The 16,866-nt window shown below is 44.5% G+C and overlaps 2 protein-coding genes across 2 annotated transcripts; both read left to right on the top strand.

Moving 5' to 3' along the window:
- The first annotated feature begins 1,552 nt into the window (after positions 1–1,552).
- LOC118095695 (olfactory receptor 6X1-like) lies at positions 1,553–2,503 on the top strand. The gene has a single exon (XM_035136927.1). The coding sequence runs from the start codon at positions 1,553–1,555 to the stop codon at positions 2,501–2,503; it is 951 nt and encodes a 316-aa protein (XP_034992818.1).
- Positions 2,504–7,976: 5,473 nt separating this feature from the next.
- LOC118095696 (olfactory receptor 6X1-like) lies at positions 7,977–8,894 on the top strand. Its single transcript, XM_035136928.1, has one exon. The coding sequence runs from the start codon at positions 7,977–7,979 to the stop codon at positions 8,892–8,894; it is 918 nt and encodes a 305-aa protein (XP_034992819.1).
- Positions 8,895–16,866: the final 7,972 nt, after the last annotated feature.

Genomic DNA, 16,866 nt, shown 5'->3' with positions numbered 1-16,866 from the left:
CTGTGGCAGGAGAACATCAAAGAGAAATTTGTACAAACCTAAGGAAAAAAATATATAAGAAAAAGGAGTGAATAAAAAAATGTCTTCTTCCATTTGCAAAGGGGCTCTGCTGAATAATAATCCAAAACATCCAAAAGGACATCCATTTGGGGATCACTGTCCTAGAGGAAGGGTTGTTTACCTTTAAAGAAGCCATTCTCATTGGAATTAATGCATAACTATTCCAAGATTTCTGTGGGGAGAAGGGCATGGAGGTGAATGGAAGGGCAGAAATATAACACTATAGTGATATTAATGTCAATGTCCTTGAGCAATCAATAGGTTCTTGGGGGTGTAATATCTCATGAGAAATTCATGGAAAGTGAACAAATAGGGCATTTGGAATACTGAACACAATAACAATCCCCCAGAAGTCCTCCTTTATCAAGAGGATTCTGCTTCCTGTTGACCTGTGCCAAGCGACAGAGCAGAACAGTCTCCGAATTTCTTTTGCAGTTGAATGAGATTGAATCATTGAGGAAGCAATTGACCTTCGGGGTCAATATGGAATGCAAGATGCTGACCATAGAGCCATTTGTGGATTAAGGCAAAGCATCTTAAATGTGTTGTGATTTTCACTACATAATTTTAGCAAAAGGTAAGACTATGGCCTTTTCCAGCAGGATGCTGGCTGCCCGGCATGCGGTCTGTCTTTTTTTTTTGCTGTCCCTTTCTGTTCAGTGTTCTATAGCATGTGATTTCCTTTCCTTTCACATTGCTTCCTGCCTATTTACTTACCTCTTTTGTTTCTTGCTCCCATTTCCATTTTTCCCATTTCCCCCCTTTCTTCCCCTTTTCCATCTTCTCCCTCTTTCTACATCCTCTCTCCCCCTCCCCCCTGTTTAGTTGTGGTCTTTTCATTTCCTTCCTTCCATTCTGATCAACAGCCTCAAATTATTGTGGGTTTTGCCTCCCACCAAGCTGATATAGGCAGATCACAATGTGTATGTGATGGAGGAGGGGAGAGAGTAGGATTTGAAGAATAATAATATGTTTTCTCTTAAGTCCCACATAGTTCAATGAGGTTTACTCTAACCCAAAATTGCATTGGAAGGGAGGGAGGGAGGGATAGATAAAGGGGTGAATTGAATTAGCAGTCTGAAAGATGCAACAATACAGTGCAGGGATGGGGATTAAATTCAGGCTTTGCACTTCCACTGGAACTCTTTCCAACACTTCCTACTTCCCTAATATTACTTTTAAAGCAGTCATGAACAAATCCGATTGATTTAAATACTTTATTGTGGGTTGGGGTATATTTTGGCCATTCCTAAATTTGATTGCATGTTAACTGAAAAGCTCTAGTTGATGCAACAGCATTTATCTTTCACTGTTGAAAAGTGAGGACATCCTGCTAAAAAGAAGTTCATGTTTTGTTTTTGTTTTCCTGCACCCCCAGTTTCCATGCCAGTTGTTCTGAAGAACGCTTCTTTGCGGATTTTAAAAATATTGGATATCTTCAGAGCCATACTAGTGGATTATTTGGGCTGTGTGCATTTGTGTCTTTGCTAACATGGAGGTGATGAATGCATCGACAGTGACTGAATTTATTCTGCTGGGGATCCCTTTTCTGCATGAATTACATGGAGTGTTTTTTGTAGTTGGTTTATTCATGTACATCATAGCCATTGTAGGCAACGGGTTCATCCTCATCATTGTAACCATTGAGCCAAGGCTTCAAACCCCAATGTATATTTTCCTGTGCAACCTTGCATTTCTGGAGATCTGCTACACAACTACCGTTGTACCAAAAATGCTGCAAACACTTTTGCAGAAGAAGACCTCTATTAGTTTTGCTTGCTGCATGGCCCAGGGATTTTTCCACTTCATCCTGGGCAGCACAGAGCTTTTCATCCTCACAGCTATGGCTTTTGACCGCTATTTGGCCATATGCAGGCCACTTCAGTACCCAATGATTATGACAAAGCATGTTTGCATTCAGATGTCTTTTGCCACCTGGTATGTAGCATTCATAATTATGTTTCTTCAGTCCATCGTTGTGTGGAGGCTGCCTTTCTGTGGGTCCAACATTGTTGACCATTTCTACTGTGATATTGGTCCCATCTTAAGCCTAGCCTGTACAGATACCCACTTGATTGAATCTCTGGGACTGCTGAGCTCCATCCTGATTGTCATCATGACCTTGATCCTTACTGCAGTGTCTTACATCTTCATCATCTCCACCATCCTCCACATACCTTCAGCCACGGGGCGTAAGAAGGCGTTCTCCACCTGCACGTCTCACCTGATTGTAGTGTCCCTGTTGTACGGAGCCCTCGTCTTCATGTACGTGAGACCCAACGTCCATTCCTCATCTCGCCTAACAAGGGTAGTGGCCGTCCTGAACACCACCCTCACTCCAATGCTGAACCCTTTCATATACACAATCAGGAACACAGAGGTCAAAGAGGCAGTCCGGAGCGCAATCCACAAGAGAAGAGGATTTCACAAGGACGACTTTTAAAAATATGTATTCCAAACTATGTTCATTTATGGTGTGGTGGTTGCAGATTTATGCTTGCTTTTTTATGTTGGGTGCATATAAAGCATATTATTAATAAATCAAGAAAAAACAAGGTTGGTAGGCAACTTTCGTGATGTGAGATTTCAAACACCAAGACACATTTATGCAGAGCCATCGTTTCAGGTTTTGGGTGGATTGGGCCAAAGCAATTCATATATTCAATATTTGATTGTAACCCCCAACGCCCCCAAAAAACTCACCTACAGTTTATGATCTGCTGTGGTTACTCTTTTGCACCTTACAATAAGATTGGAGAGTTACAGTAGCACTCATTAGGTAGTCACTCTTCTTTAAAGCAAAGTAAGTTCTGTTTTGACCCATTTATCTTGTACAAAAATAAGACAATTCAATAGTACAATGCTACATATGTCAATTCAGAACTAAGAACCATTGTTTCCCATTTAACTTATTCTGATGCAAGTGTGTCTTAGGGGGAGTGAAGCAGACCAAGACCCTTGAGCCAAACTGGGTAGCCTCCAAATTGGCCCAAGCTGAATTGGGCTTTTCTACCCATCTTCAAAGTGGGTTCTGAATGGAGTCTTCTGATCAGCACAGAATAGATAACCATGTTCTCCAGTGGCCTCCTTATCCCTCCCAGTTATGCTTAAAAATTGATTCCACCATATGTTTTTTCCCAGGTGAAAGTCACCAGCTGCCCTCAGTGACATCTGTCATTATTTCCTGCAGTGTGATTTTAGATAACAGAAGGAAGAATATCCTGACCAATGGAAGAGCATTCACACCTAATTTGAGCCCCAGCTGAGGCAGAATAGAGTACTTTTGGTGGTGTATCTCAGGCTGAGCTGAGGAACTTCAGTCAGTGTAGCCATGGCTGAGCTCAAACTCAACCAGAGATCAACCTACTCCAACCTCTACTTATCCCAGTGAATCTTAGGATGTAGTCTTATGGCACAATCTACCAAGATGAGCAGCTTACAATGCAGTGGCTCTCTGGCTCAGAAAGTTGATTCCCTGATCAGCTGCACTGAAAGAGCGTTCAGCTCCCAACCCTAGTTCAGCCCAAGATAAGCCATCACAACCTGTTCCTCGTGGCTCAGCCACACCTTTACCTGTCTGCAACCGGATGGTCACTTATGTCAGGTGTGGGAAAGTGCTTGTGGTTTGAGGAAGAAGGACAGCTTCTGGACTTAGGAGGTTCCCTTGTGCTGCTTTGGAGGTAAAGGTAAAGGTAAAGGGACCCCTGACCATTAGGTCCAGTCGTGACCGACTCTGGGGTTGCGGCGCTCATCTCGCATTATTGGCCAAGGGAGCCGGCGTACAGCTTCCAGGTCATGTGGCCAGCATGACAAAGCCGCTTCTGGCGAACCAGAGCAGCACACGGAAACACTGTTTACCTTCCCACTGTAGCGGTTCCTATTTATCTACTTGCATTTTGACGTGCTTTCGAACTGCTAGGTTGGCAGGAGCTGGGACCGAGCAACGGGAGCTCACCCCATCACAGGGATTCAAACTGCCGACCTTCTGATCAGCAAGCCCTAGGCTCTGTGGTTTAACCCACAGCGCCACCTGCGTCCCTGCTTTGAAGGACGACCAACTAAATTCCTCCCAACTAATGAACATTTGCATGTCTCACTAGGTTGATTTTAAAAAGAAACAACAGAAATCAACAACGCACTGCAAGCTTATTTCCCATGGAGATGATTTCTGTAGAGCTTCTTCATACCCGGTCAGAACACTTTCCCCTTGAGCTCAGTATTGCTTATTGGCAGAAGCTATCCAGGGTTCCAGGCAAGGGTAGGCTTATCAGCCACATCATAAATGCTGGTTTATGTATGCTTGTATTTGATTCTACTATGAAGTAGCTAATCATTCTTTGTCAATGGTTGCATATGAAAATTGGAATCAACATTCCCTCTGGCACCCATGGACACCGTAACACCCAGATACATCTTTCTTGTAAGTCACCAATGCCTCTTGCCCCTCCTGTTATTTCCACTGCTGTTGATGCCTTTTTGTTTGTTGAGTTGGTCTCCAATTATTATTATTTTGGTGGGGGAGTTCCTGATTTTTTGTATGTTTAGGTATGGATGTGGGGACTTTATAGGTGTTGTGTGTGTTTTTTCCTGTTGTGGGGGGAACTATATTCTTGGAATCACTATTTTCTATTCTGTGAAATGGGTATTTTGTAGCACCCAATACAGTTTCTTAGTTTTCCCAGTATGTCCCTGGGCCCCAAAAAGTTTGGGAATCCCTGCATAAATTCAGGTGCTACAAATCTCAAATGGGGAGGGACGTCAGGGCAAGTCTAAGGCTGAAGACGCTTAAGATTCTTCCTTCAATCAGAAGCATGGCATTGCCAAGAATTATTAAACAAACAAAAAAAAACCCATCACAAATAATAAAACAACTTGCTTCTGCCCAAAGAATGGAGGATTGGCCATACTCCTTTGTGCCTCATTAGGTTGCAGTGAACCATTGTTGATTAGTACAGTCATACCTCAGTTTAAGGACACTTCAGTTTGAGTACTTTCAGTTTAAGTACTCCACGGACCCGTCTGGAATGGATTAATCCACTTTCCATTACTTTCAATGGGAAAGTTCGCTTCAGGTTAAGTACAGATTTCCGGAAACAATTACAGTCACACCTCGGGTTAAGTACGCTTCAGGTTGAGTACTCCGTGGACCCATCTGGAACGGATTAATCCACTGTCCATTACTTTCAATGGGAAAATTCGCTTCAGGTTAAGTACGCTTCAGGTTAAGTACAGACTTCTGTAACCAATTGTGTACTTAAACCAAGGTACCAATGTAATTCATTATATTCCCTGACTGTCTGACCAAACTGTGAAAGACAGGAGTGCTTGGCGTGCTCTGGTCCATGGGGTCACGAAGAGTCGGACATGACTAAATGACTAAACAACAACATATTCCCTGTTGTGGCTGAAGCCATGCAGGCATTCATTTTGAATTCTTTGGCAGCCTTCGCAACATTGGTTGTGCGCCTTTCTGGTAGCCATGAGGGCGTTTGTCATTCATAAAACTGAATGGAACAATTTCATTTTTATAGTCTGCATGTCTGATCCTGATTACATTGTGTGCACCCTGGAAAACTTACACATTGACCTGGGTTGGAACTTACACTCACTTGGTGTTTTAATTATTTTTTTTAAAAAAAACCAACCCAGAGAAGCAGTAGCTAATTGGGCTTTATCTTGTAACATTATAATCCCCTGGGTTAAGTAAAACATAGATTGAGCATTAATTAGTTGAGGTAAGAACTATACTGCAGTTACTTAAAACATTGGGAATCGCTTGATGGGTTCTTCTTCAGAGGTCCTACGCGAGTTTTCTTTGCCTTGGACATCTGAATGATTCTAAAAAAAAAAGGAAATGCTACGTACACAAAGGGATGTGAGTATTCTCCCCTGTTTTGTGGGTGAACCACATTAACTCTTGTCCTTATATTAACTGAAATGCATTATATGGTTAAACTCTATGTGATGTACTTGTGACAGTTTGAGGGGGCTGAGCATTCAAATAAATCTGGATTAAGGTTTAATGGTTTTAGATATTTAGCAGTTCTTTAATTGGATTTTCTTGTTTTCTGCCCTGGGCTAATACTAATATTAACACTAATGCTACTAGTAAAGGTAAAGGTAAAGGGACCCCTGACCATTAGGTCCAGTTGTGACCGACTCTGGGGTTGCGCATTCATCTCACATTATTGGCCGAGGGAGCCGGCGTACAGCTTCCAGGTCATGTGGCTAGCATGACAAAGCCGCTTCTGGCGAACCAGAGCAGCACACAAAAACACCGTTTACCTTGCCACTTGGAGCGGTCCCTATTTATCTACTTGCACTTTGACGTGCTTTCGAACTGCTAGGTTGGCAGGAGCTGGGACCGAGCAACGGGAGCTCATCCTGTCGCAGGGATTTGAACCGCCGACCTTCTGATCAGCAAGCCCTAGGCTCTGTGGTTTAACCCACAGCGCCACCTGCATCCCTTAATACAACTAGTAATAAACCATAAAACCATGCAGGTGCATCTAGAAGCTTTTTTCATGATCCAACCCAATAAAACTTCAGATATTTCCTAGTTCAGGGAATGCCATTTACCTTCACGTGATGACATTGAAAACGAAACATTCAGCTGGATAGTTCATAAAGTAGATTGCAAATGGTTTCAGGCAAGTCTTCTCCAAATATTGTCATATTTATGGGACTTCAATTTTCCCAAAATGTTTCGTTCAATGTTCCCCAAAAGATACAACTCCCACATCCTGCCACCTCACTATACATAATCAGTAACTTCTCCATATTCCCATCAAGGTTTTCAACTCAAAGAATCCAAAATGCAGGTTATCTTCCACTCTACTCACCATGGACATTTTTAAATGGAAGAAAGGGGAGAATTCAACACACTGCAGTATTACAAATGTTCAGTCTGTGCAAGTATAGACATTTCCCAGATAAAATGACCCCCTGCTCCTCTTGTGTGCTGTTCTGGGGTGTGTGTGTGTGTGTGTCTCCGAACGGCTCCCAGAGTCAGTTTCAGACTGAGTCATAGTGGGGAGGGCTCATGAGGGAGGGGAGGGAAAAACAACCTATTGTGCTGGGCTCCAACTCACAAAATTCATTGGGTGAATCCCACCAATAATGTTTTGATGTCACACTGCACATTTAGAATCATAGAATCACAGAGTTGGAAGAGACCACAAGGGCCATCCAGTCCAACCCCCTGCCAAGCATCAACGCATTCCTGACAGATGGCTGTCAAGTCTCCGCTTAAAGATCTCCAAAGAAGGAGACTCCACCACTATCCTTGGCAGCAAATTCCACTGTTGAACAGCTCTTACTGTCAGGAAGTTCTTCCTAATGTTTAGGTGGAATCTTCTTTCTTGTAGCTTGAATTCATTGCTCCGTGTCCGCTTCTCTGGAGCAGCAGAAAACAACCTTTCACCCTCTTCTATATGATATCCTTTTATATATTCGAACATGGCTATCACATCACCCCTTAACCTTCTCTTCTCCAGGCTAAACATACCCAGCTCCCTAAGCCGTTCCTCATTTACTTCCTTTGACTATGACTGCCATCGATTGATCCATTCATTGAAAGCTCAAAAACTATACCCTAGAACAAACTTGGATTACTATTTGTAGTTGGTTTTGTCTTAATTATTTACATCTGTTTTTATCCTGTATCTTATTCTGTCAACCTTCTGAAATCTTGTGATGAAAGGTGGTATATAAATTTAAAATAATAATAATAATAATAAATATGGATCACTCCTGCTAAAATCAACTGAGATTAATCATGCCAATGAACCCTGTGTCCATCTTCTTGCACTCCCTCTGCATTCTTGTAGGAGTACTTTTGTTTTAAAAATTGCCTAATCCTTTTGCTCATTCATTTGTTCATTCACATGTTTTTCTTCCTAAGACATGAGTCAAATATGGAAAACGACACATCAGTGCATGAGTTCGTTCTTCTGGGCTTCCCAACCCTTCGGCGGTGGCACCTCTCACTGTTTGTACTCATCCTTGCCATATACATTCTCACCTTGGCAGGGAACGGCCTCATCATCATCATCGTGAGAGTCAGCCAGCAGCTCCAGACCCCAATGTATTTCTTCCTGAGCAACCTTTCTTTCCTTGAGATCTGGTACACAACCACGGTCATCCCGAAGATGCTTGAGACCTTCTTGATAGCCAGGACCACTATCTGCCTCCGTTGTTGCGTGGTACAGTCCTTCTTCCACTTCTTCCTTGGCATCACTGAATTTCTCATCCTCTCCATCATGTCCTTTGATAGATACATTGCCATCTGCAAGCCTTTACATTACACCACAATTATGACCAAAAACCTCTGCGTACTGTTGACACTAGGTTCCTGGTCACTGGGATTTGTAGTTATCTTCACCCAGGCAGCTTTGCTACTGAAAGTGCCATTTTGCGCTGGCAACACCATTGACCATTACTACTGCGACATTGGCCCCCTTTTGAAACTGGCCTGTGCAGACACCAGCCTCATTGAATTCCTTGGTTTGTTGGGGACAGTCAGCATAATCCCAAGTTCCTTTCTCTTCACTGTGGTCTCCTACATCTACATCATCTCAACCATTTTGAGGATTCCCTCCAGCAAGGGACAACGGAAAGCCTTCTCCACTTGCGCTTCCCATCTCACGGTGGTCACCATTTTCTATGGAGCTGTTCTCTTCATGTACTTGAAGCCTACAGCACACTCCTCCGTCCGCAGCAACAAAGTGGTCTCTGTTCTCAACACGGTAATAACCCCATTGCTGAACCCTTTCATATACACCATACGGAATAAAGAGGTGAAATCTGCCTTGTGGAAAGCTATAACCAAGTGAAGTGTTGCAGGGAGTAGCTGGTGGCGCCATTGTGATATATTTTCCAGCTGTGGTACTGTATTTCCAGAATGATTTTAGTAGTAACATGTTTTACGTCTGTTTGCATGGTGTTTTCAGTGGGGAGTGGACAGCTTTGCCTGCCCCCTTGATATGGTCACAAGCGCAAGATAAGACTTGGTCCGCCTTCCTTGCAATGGGACTGACTTTGAAATGACTGTTCTACTCAACCATTCTTTTCAAGAGAAAAGATGAGGGGGTGGGGATGAACTCCAGGATGGACTCTTTGCTTGAGATGACTGGTCTGAATCACGTGAATCATCTAGTAGCTACACAATATACTTGTCAGGGGTGGGGTGGGTGGTTATTGAGGAAATATGTGTACAGTGGGACCAAAATTTATGAATTTAATCCGTTCCGAATGCACACTCGTAGGTCGAAAACTTCGTAAATCGAGTTTCCCATAGGAAAACTGGTTTCCCATGGGAATGCATTGGAAGCGGAAAAATTTGTAAGTCGAGGAAACCACATCTAAAAAACTCGTAAGTTGAGGAAACCGCATCTAGCCGTGAATGGGTTTTCCGTTTGGATGTCGAAAAAATAAGTGCGCAGCCATTTTTTTCACTCGTAAGTCGAAAATGTCATAAGTCGAGGTCCCACTGTATATTCTTGGTAAGAGAGTAGTCTCAGTACAGTGGTACCTTGGTTCTCAAACAACTTGGAACCCAAACACTGCAAACCTGGAAGAAGGTGTTCCAGTTTGCAAACGTTTTTCGGAAGCCAAACATGCTCCATTTTGAGTGCCACACTTCCGTTTTGAGTGTTACGCAGAGGTCTGTTTTTGTTATTCTTTTGTGGTTTCGCGGCTCTTTTTTGTTTTGTTTTTGTGACTGTGTGGAACCCAGTTCAGCTACTGATTGATTGATTGTGTGACTGCAGGACATTCTTTGCGTAGACAGGCGGAGTCCCCCAAACCCCCAGGCAACCCCCTGAGTGGATAAAGATGCAAGACAACGAGCAATGGGATTCAAATTGGCCACAACTTTATTAAGATTCAAATGTAGGGAGACCTTGGCTCAGGCATTGGGCATTATCCTTCGCAGGCCCCAGCCAGGGTTCTGGGAGGCTTCGGGGTTATCCACATGTATGGGGGTTGGGGCTGGCTCTGGAGAACATATGTTCAAGCAGAGAGAGCCCTCCCCCCATTCACCACCGTTGGAAGGGGGAAGCAATGACGCCTATTGGTATGGTCAAGGCTTCCCCCAATACCCTGATCTTGTTGCCGCAAGGGGGTGAAAATCACCAAAGAATTCCACCCAAGGCCTGACACCACCACCCAAGGCCGCAAAATCGCGGCCTCGCCGCCAAGACTACCTGCACCTGAAAAGACGCTTTGCCATTCTCCAGCCATTCCAAAAGGCCATGCCTAATGTCGCTTAGCCAGTCATCACTGCCGATGTCTGAAAGGTGCACACCGTCAGGCCTAAAGACTTCTTTTCTGTATCAGGCCTAAAGAGTTCTTTTCTGCTTCACTACCCGACACCCCCCCCCATGTGCAAAGTTGCCGAGCGCAATGCCCTATTTATTTTCTCAATAGTGTAATTCAGTCTGTTAGGTTTGAGGTTGCCATTGTAAGTGTGGGAGGAGTTCCGACCAGAAAATAGTTATGTTAGGGTGCAGGGCATGCAGACTTTCCAGGTCTGCAATTGCGGTTTTTATGAGCGCTATGCTTTTCTGAACAACCAGGTCATTTTTCACCAAGGTGGAATGCAACCGCATCTGGTGGGAAACGGAACGCAAGTTCAGGACGCAACCAAGGTATCAACGCTTCCTAGCGCATTCCATGATGGCCGAACCAAGCAATGTTGACCTTTGCCTGAAGGCCGAGATGTTCGCCCAATGGCCCAGATAGCTGCCCAGCGCACTATGCTGTGGTCGAAGATCCACACCTGTTTTGGGGATAAACCTGAAAGACAGAATCATACAGTATTTGTCAGTGCCCGCGGATCATGCCTGATATAGCCCATGAAGGCAGCTGAGCGCCACCGCCCCATTGCTTTTTTGTGCTCTGCTGTGAGCCTGCTACGCCAATGCAGAAGGAATGACCTGAGAATTGTGCTGGGTCACCCCACAGGCATGGATGGCCTTCCATAACACTGTGGTGAATTTACCATGGCTCAGAGGGTGACCTGTTGCATGCGTCAAGAAGGGGCCCTGCCTAATGTCACTGCCTAGAAATTTGCGTGTGTCTGAGACTGGGCAGGGGCCTGCCTCAATGGATGGTGCCAATGAAAGGATGGTACCCTTGCCTAGTTGGTCAGTCTTTGATGTGCGTATTCGAATGAGTAGCTTGCGATTGCTAAAACTGGTGCTTGGAGGTAAGATTCAAATTCTATTGTGTGAGCCGGAAAGTCCCTTCCCTTACCTGGCCATCCCCTGGCAACACCTCCCCAGGCAGGATTGGATGCTAGGCTTGGGTAGGCAGAGCCCCCTGGCATCCTACCTTGGAAGGCGGTGCCAGCCCCGAACTACCAGGGAGTCGCCCTCTGGGATCAGGGGGCTGCACGTAACCACGCAAAAGTCACCCCTCATTTGATGTGTGGAGCGATCATTATTGCTTTCATTTTATGAATCAATGGTCTCGTTAGATAGTAAAATTCATGTTAAATTGCTGTTTTAGGGGTTGATTTCAAAAGTCTGGAACGGATTAATCCATTTTGCATTACTTTCTATGGGAAAGCACGCCTAGGTTTTGGAACGCTTTGGTTTTGGAATGGACTTCTGGAACGGATTAAGTTTGAGAACCAAGGTACCACTGTATTGCTGCTTCAGTCATGGAATGCTTTCCATAGAGACGCTTGCTCCACACCTGCATTAGTGCAGATTACGTGACTTCTGTTGAAATTCCCTCCCCAAAAGAACTATCAAAGATGGAGAAGACTTGTCCTCTTTTCGCCTTGCTGACCACCCCACCCCACCCTTTGTGCATCCAGGGCTGGCTCTAGGTAGAGCCCCGGTGGTGCAGTGCGCCAGGGCGCTGGGCTGGTAGGTCGGGCGCTGCGTGGCAAAGCCGCACGGAAACCATGCTGTGCCCTGCAAGGGCGGGGGCACCGGAGCGATCTCCACCCTTCAGCACCAGGGCACCCAACCTGCTCGAGACTGCCCTGTGTGCATCCATGTTCACAGACATGCACCTGGACACCAGGAATTGCAACTGAATGAAAATTTGTTCTAAAAACAGAAAGACTGTGTATTTTTCCATATTAAGCTGGTTTGCTACATCAGATGCATGGTGACTTGCTATTTGCAACGTTATCCCTTTTGTTTATCCATAAGAGAGTGATGCAAGCAGGATTTGTATATAGAGTAATGGATTTTTTTTACTTATTTCATAAAATTTATATACCGTTTGATATTGTACTTTTTATAAGTGGGTGTTTGTTTTAAGGGCAGAGTTCATTTAAATAAATGAATATATTACCCCGGGCTCATAATCAAACCTCTCAACTTGGGGAGACCTAAAATAAATAGCAATAACCTTGCAACCTGCACTGAATTAAATATTAGTGAGCTATCCTATGCAGAAAAAGGTGGTGTAAAGCAAACTGGTGTAAAATAAGCTGGCGTATAGTTGCATCAAATCCCAACCCTGTTCAGCCTCAGGGGCCCTGCTGTTGCTCCACCCAACGAAGGTAGAACAAGCTTTTAAAATAAGGTTCAGTGCCGGGTTGCCAGGTCACATGATCAAGCTAAACAGTCTTGGGATCCAGCCTAAGCCATCCATCACCATTCTGGTCCTGTCTCTGTTACATCCCCAGAAACGCCTTTTGCAGAATATACACTGGCCTCAGTTAATCCAAATGAGTCAGGATGACAAGTTTCATCTGTATATCTTTAACTGAACCTTCAATTGAACCTGGGTTGGGCAATTAAGACCAGCCCAAGAGAGCTGAGTCAAGAAGCAGCCAGCTAAGATGGAGATCTGCTGCAACCAAACCTGTTCTTACTATAAGACCCCCACACCGCAATGTCTTGTAAACAATTATGCATTAAGATGGAAATGTTTGCAATTCATCTCCCTCTCTTTCTCCTCCTGGAACAGTGAAGCAATACAGAATTGTCATTATATTGTGCCATTAAATCTCCTGGGGTAGTATAGAATCATAGAATCATAGAATCATAGAATCATAGAGTTGGAAGAGACCACAAGGGCCATCCAGTCCAACCCCCTGCCAAGCAGGAAACACCATCAAAGCATTCCTGACAGATGGCTGTCAAGCCTCTGCTTAAAGACCTCCAAAGAAGGAGACTCCACCACACTCCTTGGCAGCAAATTCCACTGCCGAACAGCTCTCACTGTCAGGAAGTTCTTCCTAATGTTTAGGTGGAATTTTCTTTCTTGTAGTTTGAATCCGTTGCTCCGTGTCCGCTTCTCTGGAGCAGCAGAAAACAACCTTTCTCCCTCCTTTATATGACATCCTTTTATATATTTGAACATGGTTATCATATCACCCCTTAACCTTCTCTTCTCCAGGCTAAACATACCCAGCTCCCTAAGCCGTTCCTCATAAGGCATCGTTTCCAGGCCTTTGACCATTTTGGTTGCCCTCTTCTGGACACGTTCCAGCTTATCAGTATCCTTCTTGAACTTCAGGTTGTTGTTTAGTCGTTTAGTCGTGTCCGACTCTTTGTGACCCCTTTGTGAATTGTCACACATTACGTTGACCATGTTACATTGGCCAAATGTCACTTGCCAGAAAACCTTTCTCCCATAGATTTTCCCCACAGATGTCTCAGGGACATCTACACGTCCACACAATGAAAGATGGCAGGATCCCCAAGGATGTGCTCCACAGGGAGCTGGCTTCAGGCACCAGGCCCATTGGCAGACTAACTCTGTGTTACAAAGATCTCTGCAAATTGTGACATGAAGGCTGACTACATCAGCCCTGCCATTTGGAAATCTCTTGCAGACAACCACAGTGCCTGGAGTCAGACAGTCAGTGTCAGAAGTCCAGGATCCCGGCTTGATAACACAGCAAGCGTAGGTAATTAAAAGGGAGGATTTATTGAAAAAACAAACAGATAGCTCCAGACAGCTCTAACAAAGCCACTGGCATTATCACTCAAGATGACCCTTCTGAAGACTTCTTCCAGTTCCTACAGAATATATTGAACTGTCACCCCTTACATCTCTTGTTTTGCTTCCTGTCTAGCAGCACTCCCATTCGCCGACTCTTCGGACTTATTGGATCAGCTCCAGACTTTTCCTGTTCCACTAGGAGGTGGCTCATTCCTGACAGGCAGGTTGTGCATCCATAGCAGTGACCAGAGGAGGAATGAGTGCTGGGAGAAGTGCAGAGAGAAGAAAGCCTGCAGCAGCAAAACTGGACACCTTCATCTGTCCCAGCTGCAATAAAACATGTCTCTCCCATATCAGTCTCTATAGCCACAGCAGGTGCTGTAACCTTCCAGCAACTTGACCTCACCCTAAAGGCTCACTCCTCCATTGTCTTCTGAAACAGACAGCTACAAGCTGTTATGGAAATAATCTTACAGGTGTTAAGTTAGTTACTAGTGGAATTACCCTGGTTCCATCTCATCTTCTTTTAAAAAGAAAACTTATTCAACATTAATTAGTTTTCTTAATTGGCTGAGGGAGATGTGGGAAGTCTCCTTCTCTTGGGAGATAAAGAAGTTACAAGATGTTGGGGGGAGAGAGAGAATGAGCTCACACAGTCTTAAGGAACAGGATTGATATCTTGGCCGTTCCTTGTGGATATTGCCTCCTGGCTACATGTGAAGGTGCATGTGGGTATTGGGGAAATGTGTCTTTATAGACTGTGGATATGTGAATGCCTTTGACTCAGTGGCACCTGGGTTGTGCCTTTTCAGAATCCACTTTTGTCAGAAGGGGCGCGGGTGGCGCTGGGGTATAAACCACTGAGCTTCTTGGGCTAACCAATCGGAAGGTCAGTGGTTCAAATCCTCATGGCGGGGTGAGCTCCCATTGCTCTGTCCCAGCTCCTGCCAACCTAGCAGTTCGAAAGCATGCCAGTGCGAGTAGATAAATAGGTACCACTGTGGCGGGAAGGTAAGCGGCGTTTACATGCCCTCTGGTTTCTGTCATGGTGTTCTGTTGCACCATAAGTAGTTTAGTCCTGCTGACCACATGACCTGGAAAGCTGTCTGTGGACAAACGCTGGCTCCCTCGGCCTGAAAGCGAGATGACCGTCCAGGGGTCCTTTACCTTTCTTTCTTTTTTTCTTTTTACCATTGTCTGTATGCTTCTGGGGTGTTTTGTGAATGAATAGTCATGCATTGAATATGTTCATTTGGATGCCATGGGGACAATTCTCTCAGCTCACCTTCACTTTAAGTGATTTAGCTACATGCAGTGGACTGATGGATCGATTTTAAAGGTGGTTCATTATGTCCCCCACATACGCAGTTCTCAAGGCTGTGGTTACCCCCTCTAAGGTAAGAGATAGAAAGGACATGTCTGCTATTAGGAAACTCCCTTGTACTGAGACCATGCTCCCATCAAGCTTTGCACTGTCATCACTGACTAGCAGTGGCTCTCCAGAATTTCAGACAGGGGACAGCTCTACTGAGAAGTGCTTGGGATTGGACTGTAGACTTTCTGCATGTAAAGAGATGCTCCACCACTGAGGTACAGCCACTTCCTGGTGAAATGTGATAGGTCATTCTAGACTTCCCAGTTCATGCAAAATAGTCCTTTCATTTGCAAGGATGATGAGACACTTCCTTTTCCCAAAGAAAGTCTCTTATGAAATCTGATTGTGTTTTCTATTGTCTACTGTTATTGTTGACAGTAGAGCTCAAAGGACTTGTCAATTTTGGCAGTGAGGGTAGAGATGGATTGCTCCTCTCTCATCCCCCCCCCCCCCGCAATCTGAAATTCAGTTCTTCACACTTTTGCAGAAATTTGTGGGTTAAAACTGCCATGAAAAATTGTCATTCCCCCCCCCCCCGTGTCAGTTTCAACTATTCATCACATTCTTGCATGCAGAGTGCTCACTAACACACTCGTATTTTAAAAGTAGCCCCTAATGTAACAAACTCTTGTTCCTAATATTGGATGGTATGAGCTGTTAAAGATGTTTGTATTACTGCTCTCCCTCCACTCCCAAATAGAAATTTAAGACCTCAACTTTAGAGTTGCTTAGGAAGAGGGATTAGTATGTTCAACCACTCTAAGCACTATAGCTTTGTGAGGGGCATAGGGGTCTTCTAACAACTCCTAGAAGTCATGAAAACCCCCCAGAATCTACAATTCTAATGCTTGGTTTTGCTTCTTTAACTGTGTAATGCAAATGGGATCTGGGTTTCTTTAATGAATTACCTCATTCAGGACCAGGGAGTCCCCCACCACCACCCATCGCCTGTCCCCACAAAACAGGACTTCTGTCTTGTCAGGATTTAAACTCAATCTGTCAATCACCATCCATCCTCCAATAAGAACAAGAAAAAAGATTTAATTGCATTTTTCCACACTCCCATTTTCTTTCTCTACCTTTATTTTTTTGTCTTTTTTGTTAATTTTTATAAGCTCTTCTTTTTTCCATTATTATTATACCAATGATGATAAAGGTAAAGGACCCCTGACAGTTAAATCTAGTCACGAACGACTCTGGGGTTGCAGCGCTCATCTCGCTTTATTGGCCAAGGGAGCCGACATTTGTCTGCAGACAGTTTTTCCAGGTCATGTGGCCAACATGATTAAGCCGCTTCTGGCGAAACCAGAGCAGTGCACAGAAATACCATTTACCTTCCCGCCAGAGCAGTACCTATTTATCTACTTGCACTTTGACGTGCTTTCAAACTGCTAGGTTGGCAGGAGCAGGGACTGAGCAATGGGAGCTCACCCCGTCACGGGAATTCGAACTGTCAACCTTCTGATCAGCAAGCCCTAGGCTCTGTGGTTTAGACCACAGCCCCACCCACGCCCCTA

Source organism: Zootoca vivipara, chromosome 13 (assembly GCF_963506605.1).
Source record: "Zootoca vivipara chromosome 13, rZooViv1.1, whole genome shotgun sequence".
NCBI classification, from domain to species: Eukaryota; Metazoa; Chordata; class Lepidosauria; order Squamata; family Lacertidae; genus Zootoca; species Zootoca vivipara.
Note: the sequence above shows the minus strand (reverse complement) of the source record. Positions and strands in the feature narration are given on the sequence as shown.

Excerpts from the sequence above, each read along its gene's own strand:
- LOC118095695 (XM_035136927.1), top strand. The coding sequence starts at position 1,553 with ATGGAGGTGATGAATGCATCGACAGTGACTGAATTTATTCTGCTGGGG.
- LOC118095696 (XM_035136928.1), top strand. The coding sequence starts at position 7,977 with ATGGAAAACGACACATCAGTGCATGAGTTCGTTCTTCTGGGCTTCCCA.